The 27,383-nt window shown below is 36.7% G+C and overlaps 1 protein-coding gene and 1 long non-coding RNA gene across 2 annotated transcripts; one reads left to right on the top strand and one right to left on the bottom strand.

Moving 5' to 3' along the window:
* LOC122836215 (LHFPL tetraspan subfamily member 3 protein-like) lies at positions 1-26,174 on the bottom strand. Its single transcript, XM_044126011.1, has 4 exons — positions 24,816-26,174; positions 5,542-5,778; positions 3,578-3,605; positions 1-2,375 (listed from the first exon to the last, which is right to left on the bottom strand). The coding sequence occupies exons 1-3, from the start codon at positions 25,240-25,242 to the stop codon at positions 3,589-3,591; spliced, it is 681 nt and encodes a 226-aa protein (XP_043981946.1). The 5' UTR covers positions 25,243-26,174; the 3' UTR covers positions 1-2,375; positions 3,578-3,588.
* Positions 10,837-22,478, top strand: LOC122836219. Its single transcript, XR_006371425.1, has 4 exons — positions 10,837-11,078; positions 14,562-14,774; positions 22,118-22,202; positions 22,322-22,478. It is a non-coding gene; the product is annotated as an uncharacterized LOC122836219 (long non-coding RNA).
* Positions 26,175-27,383: the final 1,209 nt, after the last annotated feature.

Genomic DNA, 27,383 nt, shown 5'->3' with positions numbered 1-27,383 from the left:
CAAATATGTACATTTATGACAAAGAGTTTCTATTTAATAGCATCGATACTGGTTGTGAGGAACCTTTTTGCCAACACTCTCTTTAGGGTTTTCATGTTATTTCAGCTAAAGTGATGTTTTCTCTGCTGAGTTTTTTTTTGCCATGTGTTGTGTTATATATGGCCACAATAAAAAGTGCCTATTTAACATTACACCGGGTAAATGTGTGTTAAAATAAGTTTGTATTAATCCAGAAAAATAATCTCACCCTGAAAAGAGAAATGTGCTCATAGCATCACAGATTCTCCTCCATACTTAAAAAAATATTCACACTTTGATTCCCACCACAACTACATGGAGTGAGTTTGCAAAAATGCCAAATCTTAGGCTATGTCCACACGTAACCAGGTAGTTATGCATCTGGTTACACAATATCTCTGCCACATTGTGTAAAAAATGAATAAATCCACATAAGAACGCAGGTGATCATTGTTTTAAACATGCCAAACCCATAGAGGGCAGTGTAGTGCACCTACGTTAAACAATCAGAATCCTGCAAAACAATCACAACTTCCTGTTAGGAATTAAATATGGCACCAGGAAGTTAATTTATGTAGGTTGAACTACTTTTAAGTAGTCTATTAGAATATGAAGGTAATAAAACACAACAAATGATGTCAAAGCAAATATGCACACACAAACACAAATATGTTTTCTACATTTTTTAGACTTGTGTTAAGGATGTGTATTTCATATGCATGCAGCTCTGGAAAAAAATAAGAGACAACTGCAAAATGACCACTTTCTCTTATTTTACTTTTTATAGGTATATGTTTGAGTAAAATGAACATTGTTCTTTTATTTTATGAACTACTGACAACATGTCTCTGAAATGCCAAGCAAACATCTTGTATTTATTAGCAGAAAATGAGAAATGGTCAAAATAACAAAAAAGATGCAGAGCTTTCAGACCTCAAATGATGCAGAAAAACCAAGTTCATGCTCATTTAGAAACAACAATACTAATGTTTTAACAGTTCAGAAACCAGTATTTGGTAGAATAACCAGCAGGGTTTTAATGGGGTTTAGAGCAGTGGGCTCTTCATTTTTCCCTAATCTGTATATATTTTTAGCACTGGTTGCCAGGACTGTAATGTCGATTTAATTTAAAAAACTAACCCTCCTTTATGTTTAGATAGGCATAAAGCACAGCAGAGACTTACAGTGAAAACCTTTATTAAGTGTTCATAATCTTAAAGGAATCTCTTTAGTTGCTCTAATTTACTGATTTATCAATATCTACAGAATATTTATTTACACAATAACATATGCATGAGTGAGGCTGGGACAGGCTTCAAAAGTTCATCTCGACTTGAGTTCAGATGTCAGCCACGCCTGTCGCTCCATCTCATTACCCTGTACGTCCCAACGAAACAAACAGAGCAAGGTCATTAAAGAAAGACTCACCTAGAGACAAAGACAGATATAAGATACACAAGAGGACTGCTAACTGCGTGTGAGGTTGGCAAACTATTACACTCATAACACACTTACAGCGATGCTGTGTGTACGTGCATGCTCTCATCAAACACACACATACAGTCAAACTCATTTAGCAGCTAGAAGTCCTGCAGCTGGCAGTTCAGATAGCCACTTTCACAGTGTAGATACACTAACAACAAAATATTAACGCCCCTCTCAAACTTGAGCACTGTGCAAAGTTGGGTAGTAGATAAGGTGTAGAACAGGTTCAGTTAAAATCCTTATAGATCACTTTTAAATATTCTCTGTACACACTTTGTAATTGTCTCTGTCATATGATAATATCACTACAAAACAGTTTTAAATATCTTTTTCAGGGAAATAAAGTAGCATATGAGAGAGAGAGAGAGAGAGAGTAAAGTAAAACCTTAACTTTGTTTAACCTAAACACTACAGATTAATCCGATATAATTGTTTATTTTTTTCTTCTTCTTTTCACAAATGAAACATAATACTCATTCTGACAGTGACACACACATTTTGGTGTTAACATAGGTTAATACTTCTAATTACATTTGTGTACAGACTGGTGTGAGAGTTGGAACATGTGTGGTTATGCAGAAAGAGCTTCAATGTCTCAGGTAGTTGGATAAAGGATATCCCATATGAATGCTGTTCTTCTCCACAGAATAACAGTCTCTGCCCTTGCCATGGTCTGTGCATTGGTGTGCAAGGGTTAAGTCCTTAGATGACAAACGGTGCTCTGGGCTCCGTCTAAGTGCTGGAAACAATGAAGGGGAGCGGGGTGGATGGTAGGTTGTTTTCCAATTCACCGTTGCCTCTGTCTGCTTTCCTGAAAAAGGTTGTTGAACGACTGGTGCAGAAGAGGATCGGACAGTCGGAAAGAAGCAAACCTGCAAGAAAAAAAGAGAAAGATGTGTGTTGACTGAGCAGCGGACAATAGCTCTGTTTCCATTGACCAAATAATTACAGAAATTAGAATTTTAAAATAAATGTGCTTGATGGAAATACGGCAATTTAGATAAACATTACATTTTTTGTGTATTTTGCAAACTTAACTGGTAGCACTTTTTCCTTTTTGCATCACACATGTCATGTGATCAACAACTGGATGTTACTACTGGCAGAGAATACAAAGAAGAAGACAGCAAGGATGTTGACGCTTATTTTAATTGCATTTCACAGCAAAACACCTAATCTTATTTTTAGTCTCGTTCCTAGTGCAAATATCTTATTACACTTTAAATAAGTCCAAACTAATTTCTAAGTAGGTCTTCAGCAAGATATAGGAGCTTGTTTTAAGTAAATAATTTCTTAAAATTGGCGAAAAAGTATTTGCTCCATTGGCAGTTAAGTTTACTTATAATAAGACAGTTTCCCCATGTTAGAAGGGAAATAATCTTCCTATACAAGCACTTTTTCACCAATATTAAGGAATTATTTACTTACAATAAATTCCTAAATGCTGCTGATAAGTTACCTTTAAGTTAGTTTTGCCTTAATTCAAGTTCAACAAGCTATTTGCACTAGAAACTAGATATTAAAAAATGGGGGAGGTTTAAAGCAGAAATAAGTTAGAAACAAAATTCCAAGTTGGACATCTCTCTGCACAAATTCAAATGAACAACAGACAGCTTGTGCTATACTGAGCTGCAGCTGCAATGAAGAACCAATCAAGAATTTGGGTCAAGAATGTGTGAAAAACATCAACTCAGTGAGCTGAATACAAATGCAAAGCACATTAAAAAAAAATATTTTTAATGTGTCCTTTCCATGAACTACTTAAAATATATGTAGTTTGTGTTTGTACTGTTAAAAATGTTAAAAATTGCTGCAAAGTCTGTATAATTAACTGTCAAAACTGTACAAATCTGTCTGTCATAAAGGAAGACACTGTAAATATCTGAGGTTGTAGAAACGTACAGTAGAACTAAAATGTATAATTATTATAGCTCAGAATTTTGTGCCACATATGAATGAGAAATAAGTGGATGTTGTTGTAAATGTTGCTTTTGTTGAACTAAAAAAGTATTTTAGATGCTCAAGACTATTTATATGGATGCAAATAATTTTAATATGCTCTCCTTAAACTTACCTAAACATCAATTAGGCATTTCCTCCTTCTGTGAAAAAGCAGAAATAAAGAAAGAATTAGAGCAACACAAATAACATACTGTCTCCCAATTAACAGGACTATTAACAGTGTGTTAGTTCTTGTTCACGTGAATATTTCACCTGGAATCAGATGGTTCTTTGAAGATTAAAATTAACTTTCCAATGTATAAAAACCCAAACTATTCTTCCCAAACTCATACTAAGCAATTAAACTATTAGAATGAATTCCCTGCATCTAATAACACTGATCAGCAGTTGATCAGCAAATTCAAAAAGAAAACTCACTTAATTTTTTGACCAATTAATTTGACCAAAGTTGGTTTGTTTGCTTCCTCTAATTAGATTTAAATGCTACTTTTCAGATTTTCTAAGTTAAGCTATACTTTTATCAGTATTGCTTCGTGGCCCATAAAAACAAAAGGAGCGCCACATATTTTATGGTTTAGCTCTAATTGCCAAACTCCTTCATGTTTTATTGCTTCCTTAATTAGTGTCTACTTTCTATTTTCAGACTGGTGAAAACCACTTGGGTTTTCATAAATCAAAACACTAATCTTAAAGAAAATCTTAATGCATGAATTGAAATATTCTTGCTTTGTCTGAGTATACACTGTAAAACATTTAGTCGTGTCTACTATCTTTTACTCTTTAAGTCAAATAAATGTATCCAGTTTCAGATTTTGAACCTAAATGTGAGTTTGTGAAAGATAAACTTACAGCAGTAAGTTGTTAACTTTTTATTAATTTAGTCAAACCTCCAAGAGTTGAATAAACCAGACTTTTTAGGTTAGCACTTATAAAACTGAAAGAAGAAAAAGACAGCAGTGGGAACTATTTCCCAGAATGCTTAGCGGCATGTTTTTGTCTCCTGAGATGGAAGTGCGTTACATTGATATGACTCTTGTGTTTTATTAAGGCAAATGTTCATTTTAATGCAATTCTCAGTTAGCAAAGCTTGAGGATAATGTCCTGTTCACACTAAATGTTTCTGAGCTGAATTCATTGGGATGTTTAATAAAATTCATTATCAGATCAGAAATTTTGTTCCTGCAGTTTGAAACAAGAATATAAATTATTCTAAAGTAAAATAAGTATTTATTTTAACTTGATATTGTGAGTAAAATAATAGAGAAATGTGGCTCTTTAACTACTGGTTTTCTTGCATATTGTGAAATAATTATTTGGTTTAATTTGCAACATTAAACCAAATAATGTTGGTTTATTGTTGCAAATAAACAGTAAATTAAACCAAATTAATTAAACTCACAATTTAAGATCAATAAAGTTAAAATACAATTTTTAGACAACTCGTCTCTTGTTGTTAAATCAACTTCATGAAACAAAAACAATTTTCTAGTTAACATTGCATTTTCTTCTTTCAGTTTTTTAAGTGTTAACCTAAAAACTCTGGTTTATTCCACTCTTGGAGGTTTGACTAAATTAATAAAAAGTTAACACAACTTACTGCTGTAAGTTTATCTTTCACAAACTCACATTTAGGTTCAAAACCCAAAACTCCCTGAATGTATTTGACAGTATAAGATAGCAGACACAACTAAGTGCATCTCAAATGTTTTACAGTGTTGTAGTAAATGTAGCAAACTGACTGAGATCCCTTTATGTTTCCAGTCACTAACAAATGATTCAAGTTGAATGCAGAACTGCTGTAATCTCTGAAAGGACTACAACTGAAACAAGCCCATTTTGCTAGCCACCCTTTATTACCCTGATTATTCCAGTTTCAGTTCCATGTGCTCTAGTTGGCGCTAAATTTAGCTGTAAATCTGCTTGCAGAGTTTAATCTGAACACCGTTTCAATATCAGTTCTCCTTCTTAGATTTTATCTTCAACAGCAGAAGCCAAACTTTTTCCTAACACTAGATTTGACATTCCTAAAAGAGATAAAGCATCAACTCTCATCAGATCAGTCGTACATATTCATACCCTTGCTCTCAGCCAGCAGCTCCTCTGTCATGAGTCCGTCCTGCCGGTTCCCCAGGACGAAGGCCAGGAAGGAGAGGATGAGCGCGTCCAGGATGCCCATGATTGCCAAGATGTAAGCCCAGCGCATTGAACAAGCTCCCAGGCTGTATTTGTCCGTCTGCTCTCCGCACATCTTCCGCACTTCATCGCTGTCCCAGCCATCAGGATAGACCATACAACCCAGCACCAGACAGACACCTAACAGAGAGAAGACAGAGCAAATACAGAAGTTAGAGCTGCAGTGTGTAACCTCAAGAAAAAATATCTTTCTACACGATTGTTGAAACCAGCAGCGCCTGCAGCTGTACAGCTGTACGCACTCTGCGTACTTTGAGAGTTTTCTTCAACTAAGAAAGAAGTTACTGGATTTTTTTATTGTCTAACCCTCTTTAATTTAACAAAATTTTGTAAATTCTGTGGAGGTGGTCACACGTCCATCTTAAACGTAAATGTTATTGGCCGGTTCACTTTTGTTTATTTTGCAGCTTGGTGCTAAAAGGAATAAGCTGAGTTTGAATCCTCCCGTACTTCTAAGAGGAGTTGAGTGATCCCTGCTTGAACTTTTTATTGTGTGCGGTTCTGTGTCGCCGGTTTATGAGTTTTTTTTTGTGGTTTCACAAACTGAGGAGCCAAAGGATCACCCAGTTGGCCGACTGTGACATCTGCTGCGCTCATCCTGAGCATGCGCTAAGACTGCAAGGTAATCAATAAAATCTAGTCAGAACCTTGTCAAGAAGAGTAGAAATGAAGCAAGCCTTGTTGCAAGTCAGTGTTTCAGCTGTTTGGCGGTTTTCAGGAAGTTTGACAGCATTAAGTCCCTCCTCCTGCCTCTGATTGTTTTTTCATCAGCAGTGGGGCATTTCTTCAGACAGCAAGGTCTTTTCACAGATTAAAAAAACCCCAAAACCTTTTTTTTATATATGTATATATATACACTGCATCTTTAAATTGCAGTGTAATAATTGATTTTAAGGCTAATATCCAGAGAGGAAGGACTAACTGAAGTGTTGTGGGAATCGTCTTCTGGTGTAATCTCCTTGCGGCCTCTCCTGTGCTTGCATGGTGTTGCATTTATCCTGCTGGTTTTTATCCCAGCCCTTTGCCAGCGGGTGGAAAAGCAGACAGTCAACACCAAAATAGAGCTGAGGAGAGTCATGGAGCGAGTAACTGCGTCTGAAATCCATGAAAGCGTGGATTTTGTTGCATTAGGTCGAATTTGTAATCAGGACCAACTCTCTTGAAATGATACAGCTTTTAGCTTTCTCTGAAGTGTAAAGACGCTCAAATGTTCATTTAAAATGAGTTTCCTTTCTGAGGTGAAGCTGCAACAGCAGAAATTCAAGAGCCTGCATTGGACTCTTTAAGTTTTGGCCTGAAGGCTAAAATTCCTCTCATCTTTAATTTGAATGCGGATCTCCTTTGAGGCGGTGCTGCTGCATCCCAGCAGAGGATTTACGAAAAGGAGCTGAGTGTACATTTATCCTGAGCGCAGTCTACTTGAATAATAAAATAATCTATTTTTATCTCCCTAAACACTTTTTAGCGTTTCATCTCTTGATGATGTGTTTCTGTTCCAAGATAATTGTAGTTTGCCACCTGCCATACAAACTTAAAAGGGAATATTCATATATTTCTCACAAATCCTTCTCAGTCACTGCAGTTTGTTAGTTATTCTGCAGCCCCAATACTACATCAATTATTAAGAGATATATCCGTGTGAGAAAGTGAGTAGTGCAGGAATTACAGAGCCATACCTTTGCTTCAGATTATGCATCATACCTTAGAAACAGTGGGAATCATCTGTTGTAGACTTTACTTCCTTATCCCTCTGGTTTTGTTGTCATTACTAGTTCATATTAACACGGAAATCCAAAGAACAAAAACTACTCAACCAGCGAACAACTATCTTGACTCATTTACTGCCATGTTGAACAAAACTCAAACGTCACAGAGTACGAACTCTTAGGAATCAGTAACTTTACTCGTTTCACATGACAACCTTTTATCTTTTAACAGATAGCCTAGCCTGTGGTGAATGTTAGGCTAGTTAGCATAGCCACTGATGATAAACGGTTTTCCTGTAATGATAAGGAGTTTTCCCGCCATTAGCACACTGAGCAGCGAGTACACTAGTTTGATTGACAGCGCTAAGACCTTCCTCCTGGCTCTTATTGGTTGTTTTTGGTTGGGAGCGATGCGTTTCTTAAGAAGGCAAAAGGAGCCTTTTGTAAGAAGAAGGTTGAGAACAACTTTTATCATTTCTGTGGGTGGAAGACCATTAAAATAAGTAAGTAAGGTTTATTTATAAAGCGCTTGTCACAGACATAAAATCACAAAGCGCTGTACAATAGAAATCAACCTTAAAAAAAATACAAAACATAAGAAACACAATAAAATTAAGAGATAAAAGGCTGGGAAAATAAAAATGTTTTAGTTGATTTTTAAAACCTAAACAGTCAGAAAAACATAAATTTCAACATCAAAATTATTATTTTTTTCTCAGATTCTAGTTATACATTGACTAGTTCCACCATAATAAGTTGGACAATAGACCAGATCTATTTATTGAGATACAACAAATACTGTATAGAATCAATATGAGGAGCCTGTGATGGGCTCCAGCATATCACAGGTGGACTGGATGGCTAAAGAGAGCGCACTGTAAAACATTTGAAGGTGGTTTAAACTGAAAATGAAATTTAAGTCAACAAGAAAATTGTTTTGGTTTTAACTCAGAAATTAAAGTTCATGAAGTTGATTTAACAACAAGAGACAAGTTGTCCAAACATTGTTTTTTAGATAGTAGACACAACTAAGTGCTGCTAAACTGTTTTACAGTGTAATAATAATTTATTGGTAGGCAGATGGAGACCTCTGCAGCTGTTTATTGTTTTGTTGTTGCTTTAACATTTATCCTATGCAATACTCCAAATTGTGTTTAATACTGGTTCACCTTTGTGAAGCAGTCTGGGAATAAAACCCCAAAAATACATTTTGTGTCTGGTTTGACTTTAATTTCACCAGCTCACAGCTGATATTTTTTCAAGCTAGTACAAACCCCTTCCCTTTTACGCAACAAACATTGGTGTCAAACTCTGGGTTGCTGCAGCCACATTAGTGCTGCTCTACAAGTTCAGCTTTTTTGAATGAATGGAGTTCACTTGGCTTGTAGCAGGCAGCAGCACCAGATCACACAAAAAACCCATTTCACACAAGGGAGACTTAAACGTGGTCCTGACAGGCAGTGATACAGCCTCACAAGCACCTGAGTCACTCATCTCCACCAGAGCGTAAGATGTTGTAGGATCACTGTCTGTCAAACGAGCCTCTAGAGTCGGCCTCAAAATTTGGGTTCAAAGCGAACGTCGCTGAGGCTGGCGGCTACGTTTAAATCCAAAAGAGGACTCTTCTTTCTTCTTCTGGTTACATTGACTGAAATGCATTGACTGGCAAATGTCAGAAAGCTGTTGAACTGCTGTTTACATAACAATCTATCAATTTTGTTGTGCATTTGGTTTCATTGCTTTGTGATTGAGGAACAGAGGGAGGAAATGAAAAAGATGAGAGGAAAGTCTACTTCTATGCTCTCTGAGTTCTGTTGCATTCTTTTTCTAGCTTTTTCTACATCCTTCTGTGTGCCCCCCACATAGATTTGGCTTCATCCGATACCATCATGAATATTACATGGAGGCTCAGGTGGAGTGAGTAGAGCTGTGAAGTAAGTAAGAGATAAAAAAACAAAAGAAAGAATAAGGGTGCAGATGAAAGGTCAAAGGAACTGGAATTGTGACCCACTGCAAAACCTTTACAATTATTTTTGTCTCCGTTCTAGCGCAAATATCTTAAAAAACTAATTGACAATTAACTTTTCGGCAAGATATAAGAGCTTATTTTACGTCAATAATTCCTTAATATTGATGAAATAGTACTTGTGTACCCAGGTTGTATTTCCTCTTTGTTATGATTACACAAAAATTTCTTTTTTTTCTTATTCAGATTCTTTCTTTGCCTGACTGTAACACCTTGGAAAACTCTGTCATTGTTATAAATGTGTGACTTTAAAATCGGGAGGCCCTTCCCTTTTAGTCTTCCTTTTGGTATTTTGTTAAATTGTTTGCACCCTCATCTTTTGTCATGTTGTCCAGCAGAAGAGATAAGTGTTGTTTATTTTTTAAATCTAAATACATCCCGTTTATGTAATATATATTTCCATTCATTAATGTGAATATTTTTAAGTGAACTAATGACTGTGAAGTAGCAGGAATTAACTTTAGTTTTGAAAATGTAATTTTGTTATGTGTAGAATTTGGAGAGGGCAGCCATAACATCCAAAAGCATGTCGTGTTTCCAAGTATTTTTTATCTAATTATAGCGCAAATGTCTCAGTATACTTAAAATAAGACAAAACTAACTTAGCTTTTCAGCAAGATACAGGAGCTTGTTTAAAAGTTAATCATTCCTTAATATCGATTTAAAAAGTACTAGTTCCTTTGGCTGATTATTTCACTTATGTCACAATCAATGGGCACTTCGCCGTTTCCTAGCAACCCCAGCCAAGCCCAGGACGTCTCCTAGCAACCAAATACTAGTTCCACTTGCAGATTGTCTCACCTATAACAAAACATTTTCCCCATGTTATAAGTGAAATAGTCTGCCAGTGGAACAAGTACGTTTTCATTAATATTAAGAAATTAATGACTTAAAACAAGCTCACATCTCTTTCTGAGAAGTTGGTAAGTTCTAAGTTAGTTTTGTCTTATATACATCAAGCATATTTGCACTAGAAACTAGACCAAAAATACTTGGGGAAATGTTGCTTTTGCAGTGCTGGAGACATGCGTGCAGAGAAATACTTGTCACAATATCTCTCATTTGTGTATTAAATTACAAAAACTAATCTCCAAGAGACGCACTTGCTTGGATCAAACCAAGGGTGATCAATATGCCATGTTTGATCTCAGAGAACAGATTGTAATAACAGGAAGAGAACATGTTTTGGTGACACAGTGTACCACGAATGCACTAATCCTCAATCTCTCAATACCAAAAAGGCAGGCCCAGTTCACCAGATGAAGTCTTGCATAAAAAAACATTTCATAAAATAAATTATAGCTTTAGCCTACCCCTTTGAATTTAGTATATTCACATTAATAGAAATTAATGTGAACTTCTCCGTCTTTCCGTTAAATCTGAGGCTCACCGCTATTGGCTGAGCGCATGGCTCCCTGCTCTGTGATTGGTTTCGTATTCAGCTGCTCCTCTCTGATTGGCCGAGAACATGGCGGGAAAAAGTTTGACAGAGTGGAGTCGAAAAACGCAGCAGTCTAGCGTTTTCAATGTTTACAATAACATTGAAAACAGACTGAAAATGACGAGAAAACAAGCTACTTTTTAAATAAACCATCTGCGCCTACAGTCTCAGAAGCAGCAACTTAGAAGAACCTGCCATTTTGACAGCCGAAACCAACGACAATGGGGTTGATATCAGCATTACCCTGGTAAGTAGAAGTGGCTAGCAAAACAAATTAGCTGAAGCTAGCTCAGTCAGCAACTGATTGTCATCGCTCAGTTAAGGTGTTTTCTGTAGCATTTCATTTAATGTAGCAATGACAAATGCTCACCACATACAGTATTAAATGCTAAACTGTAGATTCCTCTCTCCTCAGAAACAACAGCACACCTGACAGAAAGCAGCTGTCAGTCAGAGCTAAAATAAGCTAGCAACTGACTGCATAATCCCGCTCTTTACCTTTACCTCTCCTGTTCTCAGGAGAGATGGGGCAGATCAGACAGGCAGGGAGAGTGAGGAGACTGATTATGAGGCAGGATGAGCCAGAGATTGTGTTATGTGTGTGTTGGATACAGTTTGTGAGGGTTGGGTCTGAGCCATCGTTCAGTCCTGTGTACAGACACCAGGAAGCTCTTAACACGCTGCTAACGTCATCGCTGCCATATGCTGGAGCCTCTTATCAGACCGGCTCTCCATTTCTATTTTTATTTTTTTTTACAGGCGCACCTTCAGCCAGAGACTCGTTTTACCTAAATGAACCACAAGAGACACAGGAAGTCATTTCTGATAATAAAATAATAAAAGCTCCTCCATTATTTGAGGAGCTTTCAGACCTCAAATAATGCAATGACAAGAAGTTCATGTTAATTTAGAAACAACAATACTAATGTTTTAATAATCATGAGATTTTCAATGGGGTTCAGTGCAGTGGGCTTTTATTTTTTTTCCAGGGCTGTATTTATTTTATAAAATGTATGTTTTATGGTTATATTTATGCTATTAATATTTAACACCCTATATGGAGTAGCTTGTTAACAAATAAGTCATTTCCCCTTGGGGATGGATAAAGTATATTCTGTTCTATTCCCCCACACACTTGCCTTGTTGAGTCTTTTCCATTTCCTGGGAACAGTGGGTTGAAGCAGTTGGGGGGGAAAAAAATTAATAAAAAAAAAGAAGCTTGCTGGCACACCGGCAGCTTATATAAGAGATGGTAGGTAGGGCAGCTGAGGTATGCAGAGAGCTGCCGGGAAGTCTGACGGCGCACCAGCAAATGGCACAGGATGACGTGATGACTCTGGATTTGTCACAAACACAATTCCTCATTTTCCAGAAGAGGCCAATAAATCCCAGAGTCACACATCCTCCCATCGTCTCTAATCGTCATTTGCAAATAGGTGTGTGGATCCCCGGTGACCTCCACAGCAGCAGCGGAATTGGATTTGTGTGTCTGGTTTGCCAACAAACACAAACATCCCTGTAATCTGTTTTGCTGTAACGCCGTCAATGCAGCTGCGTGTCTGATTGTGGCTTGTTATGGACGGAGCCGCGTGTTGAATGGAAGTAAACACTTTGTCAGCCTTTTCTTTCATCAGTCACACATCCAGAGCAAGAATGGAAATCACAGTTTTACAAAACACATTTTTCATTATTATTGTGATTCTCCTTGTTTTCTCCTTGTATTTAAAAAGCTGTGACCAACAAGATTTAGTATGGAGTCTTTCTATACAGGGCTGCATTTCACTGTGTAATAAATCCACATTAGACACTGCAAAAACACTAAATCTTAAGTATCTTTGGTCTTGTATCTAGTGCAAATATGTTTACATATTTAACATTTATTTAATTTCCTTTGTGATCAATAAAGTATTTTAGAATTTGAATTTCAGTAAGAAAACTAATTTGCAAGTAACATTTTAGCAATAGGAGCTTATTCTTAGTAAACATTAGTTAGTACCTCTGGAATATTAATTCACTTATAAAAATACATTTTCCTTTTGTTATAATTAAAATAATTTGCAGATGGAACTAGTACTTATTTAGCAATATTAGGAATTATTTTCTTACATCAAATGGTGAAATGGTGAAAAGTTACTTGTAAATTAGGTTTATCAGAAACTAGACTAAAATACTTGGTAGGTTTGTGTTTTTACAGTGTGCTAGAGGAATTTAAATATCTAAGACAAGATTAAAAACAAAAAAATTGTTTTTAAATAAAAGGGAAGAAAACTTCCCAAACTAGTCTTGGTCCCGTGTGATATTATAATCTCCCCTCTTGTTAAATTATGATTTTCCAATTTTTTCAGTTTCATTAGCGACACTCAGACCCGATTACAAAGAATTTATAAATCACTGGAATAGAACCTGTCTGACAACATGAAGTAGGCTAAAAGATCTCAACAACAATCAAAAAACAAATTCAAAAACAGAGGAGAAACAAGTCGTTGTCATCTCCCAGCACTTGCAACACTATCAAAAAATAAAATGCAGTTATTTTATTATTTGCAAATGAAAATAATGTGGGGATACTTCTCAAAGTGGTCGACCCGACAAATACTTTGACAACTCATCCAAAGCTGTCAGTTATGGTCATTGTTCATTATTTAATATTAATACTATGGAAAAATGGTATCGATGACAAAAACCAGAGCGAACCAAAATGAACACTTAGCCAAAAAACCAATTTGTTTATCCTGAAAAACCATCCCTGAAAAGGACGTCATGGTGACAGTCAAACATGGCCGTATTAGTGCCGTGATCTGGGCCTCTTGCTGTTATTAACAGAACCATAAATTCTGCAGAAAATCCTGAATAAAAATGTGTGACCTTAAGCTGAAGTTCATTTAGGTTACACAGCGAGAAAATATTCCAAGGCACGGCACTACGTGCTTTGGTGTGCACAAAAGTGGCACAAAAGTTAAAAAAGAAAAGAAAGTTTTGGCATGACCTAGTCAAATCAATTGTAATGCTGTGGTATAAACTTAAACTGACACTAAACAAGTAGCTCATGCTTAAAAACCCTCTAGTTGGGTTTATTTTTTTATTTATTTTCTTTTTACAAAGGGACATGATGGTTTAAGAAGCTTCCCCCTCTTTTGATGAATTTATTTGTTCTTTTAGGACTGACTTTGGGATATACTAAGTTTGTGTTTGTGAGAAATTAAAATGCGGTTGATGATCTGAAACATTTGAGTTTGGCAAAAAAAACCCAAATAAGTGAAATTTCTGTGGGGCGAAAGTCTTTTCACAGCACTGTGTGTGTTTTAAATGAATGTCCCTCAACTCAAAGCGCCATTGGGCTTTTCTCACCGTGATGGACAGAATTTAAAATATTTTACGAACTCCCAGAGTGGCAACACTGCGGCTGTGATAAGGTCGTTTCAGGGGAAAATCAGAGCAAACATCTTGCCGGTTGCTTTGTGTGTTTATCCCAGTAGGGTTTCGTATGAATATCCAAACGAGTGTTTGCCTCAGTTTCATAATCAGTCTGAAAATACTGCAGGTTTAATATTAATATCATGTATACTAAGAGTTCTGCATCGTTACAACAGAAGGTAGGGGAATCAAATAAGTGTAAAAAATAAAACAATGTTTATTACTTTAATTAAAACAGCCTAAAAATTGGGCTTGGGTGACCTATCAACCCCGTAGAGATTTGTTTCATCTTTTCATCTGCATGTCTGTTTTCCAGAGAAAGCTCCAGGCGGAGGGAGACATGCAGTGACAGCACAGCTGGGCGCCTGACGTGACTCACACCGATGAGACTGGATGCGGGAGGCCTGAGGCTGAGCTCCACATCGCAGCAGAGCCGGCGGCGCCGTGCAGCAGTTCTCTCCTGGTGTGACTTGCCCTGTGCACAGAGCGAGTCTCTACGAGCTTCTGTCTCCATGCAGCAGGCGGAGAGGTCAGTGAGCGGCTGGTGGACAGGCCGAACCCTCGGCAACAATCCCTGTTTGGCTTGGGCTGCTGTAGCCAGAAAAAGAAGGAGTGGATTTCTGCAAAAAAACAAAAATCTAACCTCCAAAAGTCAAAAATCTGCTAGAAAAAAAGAAAATTTGAGATTAAACTCTGAAAATTTCTAGAAAAAGCAACAAAATTCTGGCCTCCAAAGGTTTGAGAGGAAAAATCCAGAAATTTTTAGATCAATCTCAGAACATTTCCAGAAAAAAAAAACGTGGGAAAAACATTTTAAATTTTGAAATTAATCTTAGAAATTTTCTAGAAAAAACCAGAAAATTTCTGCGCTCCAAAAGTCAAATGTTTGAGAGGAAAAGACTGAGAAATTTTTAGATTATTCCCAGAAAATTTCAAGAAAAAAGTGGAAGTTTCTGACCTCCCAAAGTCAAAAATCTGCTAGAAAAAACACTCAAAAAATTTGAGCTTAATCTCAGTCATTTTTTAGAAAGAAAATAAAAACTAGGAAAGTTTCAGAAGTTGAAAAATTTCGGAGTTTCTGGAAAATTTTTGTTTTGCCTTTTTTTATTTGCAGATTTTCAACTTTTTTTGGCTAATTTTTGAATTTCAGATCTCTAAAATGTCCCTTTATTTTTTAGAATATTTCTGAAATTAGTCTTAAAATTTCTTAATTTTTGGCAGAAATTTACTCCCTCCTTTCTCTCTATCTACAGAGGCCATAATATCCCGTCGTATGTTACCGGTTTTGATGTATACTGTGATATGGATTGAAAGTATCTGTTAAGTAAAGCACGGTCGATAATCTGAGCTGGACAATTGCACACTGAAAAGCAACTTAACGTGCAGCTTGAGATTAATGTAAACTTTATTTTATTTCATTTTCATTGTCTTTTTGGCATTTAATGCCCCTCAGATTTTAGTAATTATAAAAAAAATGATGTAGAAACTCAATAAACCTAGACAAGAATATTCTCCTGACTCTTTAAAACACAGTTTATTAGTTAAAGTAAGTAGATTCACATGAAATATTCCTAATAACATCTCGCATAAAATTCTGTTTTCAGCACCAAACAAGATTTTCTTACTCCTGAAATTGATTCAACACTGAAGCTATTCTGACTCGAACTTCCCCTTCAGTTTTTCTGAGCTCTACATGCAAACGATGAGACAAATTACACCATCTTTCTCACAGTTAAGTCCCTCTTTACACTCAATAATTAGGAGTTCTTAGAGGCTGCAGTGATGACCGGATACGCTGAGAGATGGCCTGAGACAGAACAATAATATGCCCTAATCACTTCTAGATAAATGGGGAAATTAAGAGTGTATTATGCATGCAGTGAGAATAAATGAGGTGTGAAAATGTGTCACGAAGTTGCACAAGCTTTATGAGGTGGAAAGCGAACAAAGAAACATGTCCATGATGAGAGCTTTGAGAAGAGACACTCTAATAGCAATGAGAGAATATTAGCTTGAAAATGTGTCAAATTTTAGACGTCTAGGGACTGAATATGTTTGAAGACGGTTCTAAAAATGAAATTAACGTGAAAGTGTCATAGAGGCAGCTGAAAGTAGAGCAAAAGAAACTTTTAAAAGTGACTGACAGTTTTCCCTGGAAGAATAAGAGCGTGTTTTTGAGATGAGCTGTCTACAGTCCAAGTCTATTTCTGCTTCAGCGACTGGCAAACACTTGATGGTTTGCTGGAGGGAAGCAGGAAGTTTCCAGGCATCCTTTTATATTCAACTCAACTAAAACTTCTGTGGTGTTTTTTTTTTTGCCCAATAAGCACATCCTGCCTGGAACTTACCTTTTAACTCAATTCACAGGGTTTATTTCATCTAATCGTCTCTGTTGTCCTCAAAAAAAAAAAAAAGTCGCAAGTTTTGCAAATTATGCTCCCATAGAAATGTGTTGCTTTTTTCAGAGTTACCCTGAAGGCAGCAGGAAGTGCTCTGATTCAATACGGCTCAGCGTTGTGGTCCAAAACGGCTCAAAGAAAGTCTAACAAATGACAGCACTGCAATAGAATGGTACCTGTGAGGTTGCTTTGTTTCTTTCACTGCAAAAACACAAAAATCTAGAACAAAAATGTGATGTATTTTGGTGTTTCTAGAAATTTTCTGTTCTTTATTCTTCTTGCAAATGTTTGACTTTTGGAGCTCAGAAACTTCCTTCTTTTCTTCTCCAGAAATGGATTCAACACTGATGCTAGTCTGACTCAAACTCCTCAGAAATTTTCTAGAAAAAATAAGAAAATTATTTTTTTTCTTATTTTTTGGGGTCGCAAAGTCAAATATTTGGCAGGAAAAAAAACCTCAGAAAATTTTGAATTTATCCCATAAAATTTTAAGAAAAAAACTTGGACATTTCTGAATTCTAGAAGTCAAAAATTTGCTTGGAAAGCTCAGAAATTTTGAGACCAATCTCAGAAAATTTCTAGAAAAACTAAGAAAATTTCTGGGCTCCAAAAGTTAAAAGTTTGACAGAAATTTTTTTTAATTAATCCCATAAAATTTTAAGAAAACAAACTTGGAATTTTCTGAATTCCAGAAATAGAAAATTTGCTGAAAGCCTCATAAATTTTGATATTAATCTCAGAAACCTTCTAGAAAAAACAAGGAAATTTCTGGACTTCAGAAGTCAAAAATTTGAGAGAAAAAAACTCAGAAATATTTAGATTAATCTGAGTTGGTAGTCTGACTCATGTGTCCCCTTCAGTTTCTCCGTTCTGACTGATTACATCCGTCTTTCTCACAGTTAAGTTTCTCTTTACACGCAATAACTTCTCAGAGGATATGCTGAATGATGAACCCCAGGAAGTAATGCAGGGCTGTAAATGTGCTGTTAATTGATCAAATTCGTCCGTTAAGGTGACAGAATCCCTGCCCAGGTGCAGCTAAAGCCAACATGGCAGGTTCAGGTTAAAGCAGAGTTCACTGTGCAGAGTTGCAGGGTGCACAGTGGGGGAGGGGTTCGCTGTAAAACCGCAATGAGTGAAGCAGGAGAGAGTCAGGGTGGAGCAGAGAGCTTATGTAACGGCTCCAGATGCAGCTGAACCTCCACAGAGGATAAAAACCGGCGAGGCGAGCGGCGATCAAAGAGACCTTTGAGTTCTCACTGATAATGGATGCTGCACCAGCATTAAACCCAGTTTTATTTTGGGCCACATCTAAAGTTAAAAATGTTCTTAAAGGGCCGGTTGTGCCAGAATGTGTTAATAAAACCCATAAAATTGCTAAAGAAATGTATAAATAACTGTTTCAGCATTCAATATGTGTTTCTTAAAATAAAATAATATTAAACACCTTTTCACACTGATCAGTCCATTCAGCATTTTGTGATTTAAAAAAAAAATATTTTTGGTGTTTTTTTTCCGTAATAAAAAAAAATCACAGATTTTGTGGTGCTAATTTAGAAATATTTGTAAGGAATTTGCACAATATTTGCGTTAACCTTTGATGTGGCTTTTTTATTAATCGTGGTATCGGTCACAGATATAACTTGACGTGAAGTAAGGCTGAGGCAGCAGTCACTTTAAAAATATGAATAAAATTTGCATTCAAAAAAAAAGAAGAAAAAAAACCCCGTTTTGTATTTAGTATTTTTCCAGTGCTCCACAAGGACGTCTTTTTAAATGCCGTATTTCATGGAGGTCATATTTGTGCAGTGGGGGATAAATGATAGTTGTCCTGGTGACAGTCTTTGAGCGGAGCTGTTGTGCAATACTCCAATTTAAGAGTCTCTCTCTATTTAAAATGTTAGACGAATAACCAAACCTTGGTTGTAATAAAGACTGAGGAGGCATGAAGGACAAATGACGGCTCTGCAACGATTCTTAATCACAAAAAAACCTTGAATATGAACATCTAAAGAGTCAAGTTGTACCATCAAGGCAGCGTCAGACTTTGCATTTCAGTAAAAAAAGATTTTGATTTCTATACCATTGTGTTTTTTCTTCAACGATACCTGCAACCTGACGAATAAACCAACCTCTCTGTAAGTCGGTCCTTCATGTTTATCACCTGTATCCTAAGAGCAAAAGACAAAATCCCAGAGAATCAGTTTCCTCTTGCCTCAGTAATCTGCTCCACACAGAACTGCCTTATCTCTGCAAAACTGAAAACTCAGATCCTGAGACTTTTTCAGAGAAAACCCCTCAACACAGCTGATGAAGCTAACAAGAAAAGGAGAGAAGATATGTACACTGTAAAACACTTGGAGGTGGCTTAACTTGAAAATGAAAGTCAAATGAAGAAGAAACTCTGACACTCAAATAAAATCTTGCCATTAGAAGTCACTTCATTTCTAAAAAGCTTCTTTCAGTGTGTAACTGAACTCTAGATATTGTGTGAAACCATGTTATAGAGACAAACAGTAGACCAGTCAGGAGAAGAGCCATGCAGACGTTTAAAGCAGCGTTAGGTTATAAAATTATATCCAAACTTCTAACAACTCACAGAGCACCGTTCAGTCTTTATTTGAAAATCTGTAGAAAGAAAAAAAAAATAGTTCTCACATGATTTCCGTCCTGTCTGACTGACGTTTGGGTATTTGGCAAAGAAGAATGGGTTTATGGTTTCAGTGCTTAAACTGGTAGAGACTCGCTGGAAAGCACCTGCAGCAGCAAAGAGGGGCTCTACAAGGCACCGACCGAGGGAGAATGACTGCGTATTGGGCCGTTCTAGATAGAAAAAAGGGAAGAGTACATTTCTGCCAAACAAACTCTTGGCATTTTGAGATTCATTTCAGAACTTTTCTAGAAAAACAAGAACATTTCTGAGTCTGAAAAGTCAGAAAACTTCTAAACAAAGAAAAAATAACTGAAACTTTGAGATCATTTTCTGAAATTTTCCGGAGAAAAAACTCAGAAAGTTCTGGGTTCAAAAATTCAAAAATGTTTAGATTTACTCCCTTTTTTTCCCCCTTCTATGTACAATAGCTCAAATTCGCCGTCAGAGAGGAAAAAAAATCGACATAAATACCTGGCATTGTTTCTGAATTTTTACTTTTGAAAATGTGTAGAAACTGTTTACTTGTCTGACCAATTTGTTGGTGTATCAAAAAATATCCCCAAAATGCGCTGAAGTTTGTGGATGTAACTTGACAAAATGGGAAAAAAGGTTAAATGTTACTTTTCCTCTGCAGTTGGTTGCAAAAATGGTAGCTGGCTACACTGAAAAATATAGAATGCATAAAAATTTATTCATTGGTGAGAAATGACCATATTACGTTTATCCAATTCAATATTTTCAATTTTTTAAGTCATCAAGATAAACAAATGTATATAAAGTGATTAACTTAATTCAATTACTTGTGACCAATTAACAAATTTTTTAAAATTTGGAGCTGCTTTCTGTTTTTTCAGTGTAATAATAACATGATGGAACAAAGATGCATGGATGAGAAAGGAGTTTTAATTAGTAAATTAAGAAATTATGTAGGTAATGGAACAGAAATGGAGCTTTAATTGTTACGGAAAATAAAAATCTCACATGAAGTTTGTTTCATGGAGATCAGGTTACAATCAAAGCAACCAGGTAAATGTTGCAGAAAGTGCTTCCCATGCAAAATGTCACTATACAGGAAAACCTCATACTTTATTTATACTGGAGTGAAACTTTAAAAGCCCCGTAGCAGCCACCATTTACACGTATAAAACATAGAGGTGATTAAAAATGACCTCAAAATATTCTTTTACTGGTCTGCAGATTTCAAAATAACTCTGGTTCAGAGATTGGAGAAAAGATGAACACACACTGCAGAGATTTAAGAATAGAAAATAAGAGGTGAAATGAGATGATGTGCAAAGATGGAAGGGCTGAGAGAAAAGTCTTAGTCTGTTCAGCAGAAAAAGCATTCTCTTACATCTCCATGCCATGAACCTGCAGACGCCCAAACTTAGCTCTAAAAGACGAATCTGGCTCCATCCAGGGCATTATGGATGCACTATAGATCTGTGCACTCAGCTTCAGCTGCCATGTAGACGGTATGAGACTTCTTACAAGTCCTGGACGCTGGCCACTTTATTAAAGACTCAGCAAAAAACTCTTCCAAGGAAAAGGAAGGAAATATGTGCCAGTTCTCCCTTACTTGTTCAGCAAAAGGAAGCTGAGTGCAATTCTTAGCATGTCTGACATCAGGTAAAAAAAACAACTGCATCAACAATAACTTGATAAATATTCAAACCCTTTTTACTTTTTAAAATTTTGTCACATTACAACCACAGTCTTCATACAGCTACAGTTAGCGCTGCTAGTCTTCATCTTTTCACATCTCAATATTGACTCTTTTTCTTCTTGGCAAAATAACTAACCACCACAGAATGATACTGCCACTACTATGATTTACTATGAGTACGATGTGGTGAAACGTTAGCTTTAAAGCTAATGTCAGCTTGAAAGCTAACATCTCCCATATCCTTAAACAAGTCGTACTCACAGTAAACAAAGCCGGTGTTAGCTCTAAAGCTAACAGTAGCTTTAAAGCTTAACACTAATGTAAAATGATACCTTAGTGACATTTTACATTACACTTTAAAGTTAAAAATAGCTTTAAAGTGTTAGCTTTAAGACTAGCATTAGCTTTACAGCTTAATACCAGCTAATACTGCAAAGTCAGTATTAGCTGGTGTGAGAACAACTTAGTGTTAGCTTAGCTTTGAGCTTTGTCCTGAATTTTATTTAGACCTGTTGGAATAAATAAAAGTGCTAATCCCACCTTTCAGATCTTTATTTGTTAAGAAACGTGAGAACCAAATGTCCCGTATATTCTGGTTCTATGCGACAAAATCACAACAAAATGCAGTTTGTAGTTAAAATATGGATGCATCTAAATAACAAATGCCTGGTTAAAACATCTCAACATTTCCATATACTGCCAGAATATAAAAACGATGCATCGTCTTCCCTCACGTCTGATGGTATATAATGTAAAATGACAAATTTGCAACCCCTTTCAAAATCATTAGCTTTTAATTAACCTGTTAGCATGCTAGCTCAAAGCTGCAGCATCAATCTCTAAAGATGTGCATGTAAGTCTGTGGAATGACCCGTGATGATGCTCGCAGGAGCAGAAAGAAAGATTGATGCCGTGTAGCAGAGAGCAGTGCCCTGAATACTGACTGTGTCATTAATGTCCTCCAACCCTTCCAGCAGCAGCAGCACAGCAGAAAACAAGCGGAGGCTGACCCTCCACCACTTTTTATTTCAGATCCTTTCAAAGCCACGAGGTTTGACGTACACTGCGCACTGCGCTCCAAAAATCCTTCAAGGTGACAAACTGTGAAAGGAAACAAAAACAAATTCGTCTTTCCTTTGTGCTCTTCTTGGCAGGCTGTCGTGCCGTTTATCACCATCATGCTGATGGTGTGTGGATGTTGATGGGCCACCTGTCCTTCCTATGGGCCACTCAGCTAAGGTGTGAGTTTAAACATGAGCTAAGTAATAATGTTTGACAGCGCTAATAAGCCAGGCCTCCCTGTGTCAGACTGCCATGACCAGCACCTCTTCTCTTAGCTTTCTTTCCTCTCCTTGCAGTGAAACCAGCAGTGGCCTCATTAGAGAAGCTTATTGCCTTAATTCAGCCCAAACACAACAACTCGAGATGGAGCCGTTCCAAAATAACTGCACTGTAAAACATTTACAGATGGTATAACTTGAAAATGAAAGTCCACCTGCTGCTTTAAAAATGCCATTTAAGTCAAACAAGAAAATAGTTTTGGTTTTAACTCAGAAATTAAAGTGATTTAATAACAAGAGACAAGTTGTCTAAACATTGTTTTTTAACTTCATTCATCTTGAATTGTGAGTTTTAACTTAATGCTGCAATTTAAACCAAATAATTATTTCACAATATTATGCAAGAAAACAATAGTTAGAGAGCGACATTTCTCTATTATTTTACTCACAATATCAAGTTAAAATAAATACTTATTTTACTTTACAATAATTTAAATTCTTGTTTCAAACTGCAGGAACAAAATTTGTGATCTGATAATGAATTTTATTAAACATCCCAATGAATTCAGCTCAGAAACATTTAGTGTGAACAGGACATTATCCTCAAGCTTTGCTAACTGAGAATTGCATTAAAATGAACATTTGCCTTCATAAAACACAAGAGTCAGATCAATGTAAGGCACTTCCATCTCAGGAGACAAAAACATGCCGCTAAGCATTCTGGGAAATAGTTCCCACTGCTGTCTTTGTCTTCTTTCAGTTTTTTTAAGTGCTAACCTAAAAACTCAAAGCTTTGCTGAGAGGACTTATGCTTGGTAATGCCTGGACTCTTCAGATGAAATGATGGATTATGACGTTCACCCACAGTCACAACAAATGACAAAATGCTGCAGCTCAATAGTCGACCTTTACTCAAATTTGTTGTTAAAACCACAAAAAGAACAGATGTACACATTTGATTGCAGGAGATTAGAAGGGAATCTGGTCATTGCAACGGCTCAGATTGGGTTAGATGGATTCTGTGTGTTATGTAAGCAACTTAAAATGGGACAATGATGCAGTTTTAGTTGTATTCATAGAACTAAATGGGTTTTTAGTAGAAAGTTTGCAAAATAAGCAGTAAATTGTTCTATGACAAAATCCTTCTGTAGTGAAACTCTGAGGTCCAAACAACATTTAGTATTTATGCTGAGTATAAATTATAGTCAAACTATGCAGAGTTTAGTTACTATAAGTATAGTGTGTTATTTAGTGTACAAATTACACTGAATTACACACAAATCAAGTGATGTTCACCTGCTTATCAGAATATTTAGAAGTATCCGAATAAAGTTTTTTTTTTGTTTTTTTTTTTCGAAAACTAGAATTCTTTGGACACAATTCATTATCTATTATTGAAAATTGATGTTTAAAAAAAGGACGGAGGAGTCAGAAAGTAACTCAGATGCAGAGCAAGATGTCTAAAACATTTCAGCACCACGGACAGAACGTTATGTACCACGATTAAATTATTCATTCACTTTTCAATTACTTTTTACATAAATCAGTGTATTTTATTTGTCATACATACTTTAGATAATTATATTTTCTTAGTGTAAGCATTGATCGGTTATATTAAGAATATACTCCAATATAAAGATTTATTTTTAGTATAAGATGAATTTTAAGGATTTGATAGATCAAATGTTTTTGAAAATCATTTATCCAACCAGTCATTTTCTATACCTGGCTGCTTAATTCCTGTAGGCTTTCTGGCACTTATTTCCATCAGCCAATGAAGAAAACATGAGATCAACACTAGAAACTAAAGAAATGAAGCTGAAATGCATTTTTTGCATTTCTTAGAGATGGATAATGGTTGGATTTCTTAGTTTTGATTAATTTAATGAACAGGAGGTGAAAAAAAATCAGTAATACATGCATAATTAGAATGATCAGAACTGATTAAGGGAAAATCAGCCAATTCAGTTCTGTAGCTGATTGGTTGACCCAACTCTATTTTAAGACAATAATCTACTTATTTCCAATTGTTGTACTTGATTGATGTTGATAGGTTAATCTAATCAGTTTATAGATAAATATCAAACCAATGCGTATTTTCCGACCGTTTAAAGTAGGGGTGAACCGATTATTTATCAGCGCAGATTTACTTAATTTTTGGGAAATTAAAGGTCAAATGTGAAGTCAGTTTTATCCAATACTATTTTCTACCTCAGGAAAGGTCTAAAACTCAGTTATATTCTGATTATCTGATTATCAAAAACCCTCTTCTGCTCTACTGTGAGACATTTGACTGAAGGATCGGTCCACTGTGTTTGCAGTTAAGTGTTACCAACTCAGCAACTTTTTTATTGCTATTTTTAGCCACATGTCAGACAAAAAAAATAAAATAAAAGGTCATCGGCTAAAATCGGAACCGGCTTTTTAAAGGTCGGTCAGAAAACTCCAATTGGTGCACCCGTAGTTTAAAGAGTCTTTCACAACCAACTAAAATTAATATAGACAGACTGAACCCTAAACCGGTTTGAGTTTTAATTAGTGGTTTAAAGCATGATGAGGTTTCCGGACCTACCTGATGCTGCTTGCATCCAGCCGCAGATTTTGTACACGGTGGAGGTGCTGAGGAGGAAGAAGAGGCTGAAGCAGCCGATGCAGGTGACCACCAACATCATTGACATTCCAATGAAGAAGGAGGCGGCCTTGAACGCGCGGGAGGGGATGGCGGCGAACTCGGTGAAGCTGCCCTGGCAGTCCAGCTCCCTGGAGATCCCGTCCCCGACGCAAAAGTGAAACAGGCCGAAGTAGCCAGCCTGCGGGGTGTCCACGCCATCCCCGATCCAATAGGGCTGCGAGAAAATGGTCACGTTAACGATGCCGAACAGGATCGTGAAAATGGCCCACAGGAGACCGATGACACGCGAGTTGCGGACGTAATTGGTCTGGTAGAGTTTCGCGGCTTCTGCAGACGGTAGCATTGATGCGGCAGATCCAGGTATCATCTTATGCAGAGCCGAAAATGAAATGAAGGATGCGATCCGTCCGTGCGCTAAGGAGGGGATCGAACATTGATGTTGAAAGACGCTTTTCTCCCGGCTTCCTCCTCTTACAGAATCATAGTTAAAACAACTCGTCGGATCGGACGATCTGTGCCTGTGCAGCTGCAACACATCTGTCAGACGAGATCAGGCTCATGACGTCGCATCCCCCCACCAAAAAAAAAAACAAAAACAAAAAAAACAAAAAAAATCAGGCAGTGGACCAAAGTGAGGAGAGCTCGAACCCTGGATGTGACTCTGACAACTCAAACCGACTCGCTCGCAGCTCATCGCTGCCGCATTTCGGTGCCCTTGGAAAAATCCACCGGAGAAAGACGCGTTTTCACATCGACCTCAGCTGCAGGCAACACCTAAAATTCAACAGCTTGTTGGGAGAAAATGTCTCCACACGGGACCGCGTTCACGGAAGCTCACGCATCAGATCATCCCACCGATAATTACGCATTCAGATATCACGCCTGCCTCTTCCTCTCTCTCTTCCTCTTCCTCTGGTCGTGAAGCATAAATATATTCTTCACAGCAGCATCCGCTGGGCTCCGGTGATGCTGCGAGTCACACAGGGAGGGGCGCGCGCACAGATGGTGGACGAGCGCGCGTGCGGTGACACACACCTTCTGGAGAACGCTGCGTCAACATCCAACGAACTGACGACACATCGGTGCCAAACGCATCAGCACATGCGCGTCTGCGTCCGTTTCAGCTGGATGACAATCTCCCAGTAGCCTTTAATGCCGGGGCAGTACGAGGTTATGCAACAATTCATGAAACTCATGCGCGCAATTCCCTGCGAAAAATGCAAATATTAAATCCTCAGATTCGGTTTTCGTTCCCTACTTAACGCCAGACGAAAATAAAAAAGAAACAAAAAATAATTGCTCATACTCTGAACGTTTTTCTCATTTTCTCATATGACTTTATGCACGAGATCCCACAGTATAATAGTGAAGTTTCTCAAATGTTCAATGTGGCTCACCACCCAGGGCGCCACACATCCTGGGGCAGCATGAGCGCTAATGAACTACAGCTCTGGAAAAACTCAGAGCCCACTGCACTGAACCCCACTGAAAACCTGCTGGTTATTCCACCAGGTACTGATTTCTGAGTTAAATCATTTGTATTGTTGTTTCTAAATGAATATAAACTTGTTTTCTTTGCATTGTTTGAGGTCTGAAAGGATTGCATCTTTTTCCTTATTTTGACAATTTCTCATTTTCTGCAAATACATAGTAAGTAAGTAAAGTTTATTTATAAAGTGCATTTCAAATAATACATTTTTGCTTGGAATTTCAGAGACATGTTGTTAGCAGTTCATAGAATAAAAGAGCAACGTTCATTTTACTCAAACATATATTTATAAAAAGTAAAATCAGAAAAACCGATCATTTTAGGTGGTCTCTTAATTTTTTCTAGAGCTGTATTTTAGTTCATGCTGAACTGATATTCTTTAAATCTCCAAGTATTAGGGCCATGCTAAGAAAATAAAAATAAATGAAAGTATGAGAAGAAAGTTGTAAGAGTGTAAGTAGAAATATTACCAGAATTAAGTTATAATATTTCAACTGTGTTCTCATAATGTTATGACTTTATTTTCAAATTTTGACATTCTTGCGTTATTTTGACTTTATTCTCAAACTATTATGATTATTCTTGTCATTTTAATTTGTTTTTTCTTAGTATGACTCTAGTATACTCTGTCATATTAATCAGATGTTGTATTTATTTATTTTTTACATCATATAAAGTAAAGGCATTACAACTTATTTTTGTAAGATGCAGAATCTCTTTTCTTACAATCAAACACATTTAAGCAAGTTTCTGGATAGCAAGAAGCCTCATGTTGTGCCAAGACAATATGTCAAACTGTTTTAGATTTATGAAATCTGTTTCTGTGTGTGAAAGTCCAAAAAAGCATTTTTTCATTAGGAACAGTTGAAGATCAGAAAACTGTAAAAATGGGAACAGAAGAACATTAATTCAAAAGAAAATGTGCACAGGATTTTTATTTTTACTTTCCTGAATCTAAATTTCACCAAAAAGTAAATAAATAACAAAAATAGGTGATCCAACTTAAAGTAATTTCATTT

This window comes from Gambusia affinis, linkage group LG08, assembly GCF_019740435.1.
Source record: "Gambusia affinis linkage group LG08, SWU_Gaff_1.0, whole genome shotgun sequence".
Lineage (NCBI taxonomy): Eukaryota > Metazoa > Chordata > Actinopteri > Cyprinodontiformes > Poeciliidae > Gambusia > Gambusia affinis.
The sequence above is the reverse complement of the archived record's forward strand: the minus strand, read 5'-3'. Positions and strand labels throughout refer to the sequence as shown.

Bases quoted from the DNA above. Each gene is read 5' to 3' on its own strand.
- LOC122836215 (XM_044126011.1), bottom strand. From the start codon at position 25,242: ATGATACCTGGATCTGCCGCATCAATGCTACCGTCTGCAGAAGCCGCG. The intron at 5,779-24,815 runs GTAGGTCCGGAA...TCTCTCTGTTAG, and splicing joins CTGGATGCAAGCAGCATCAG to GTGTCTGTCTGGTGCTGGGT.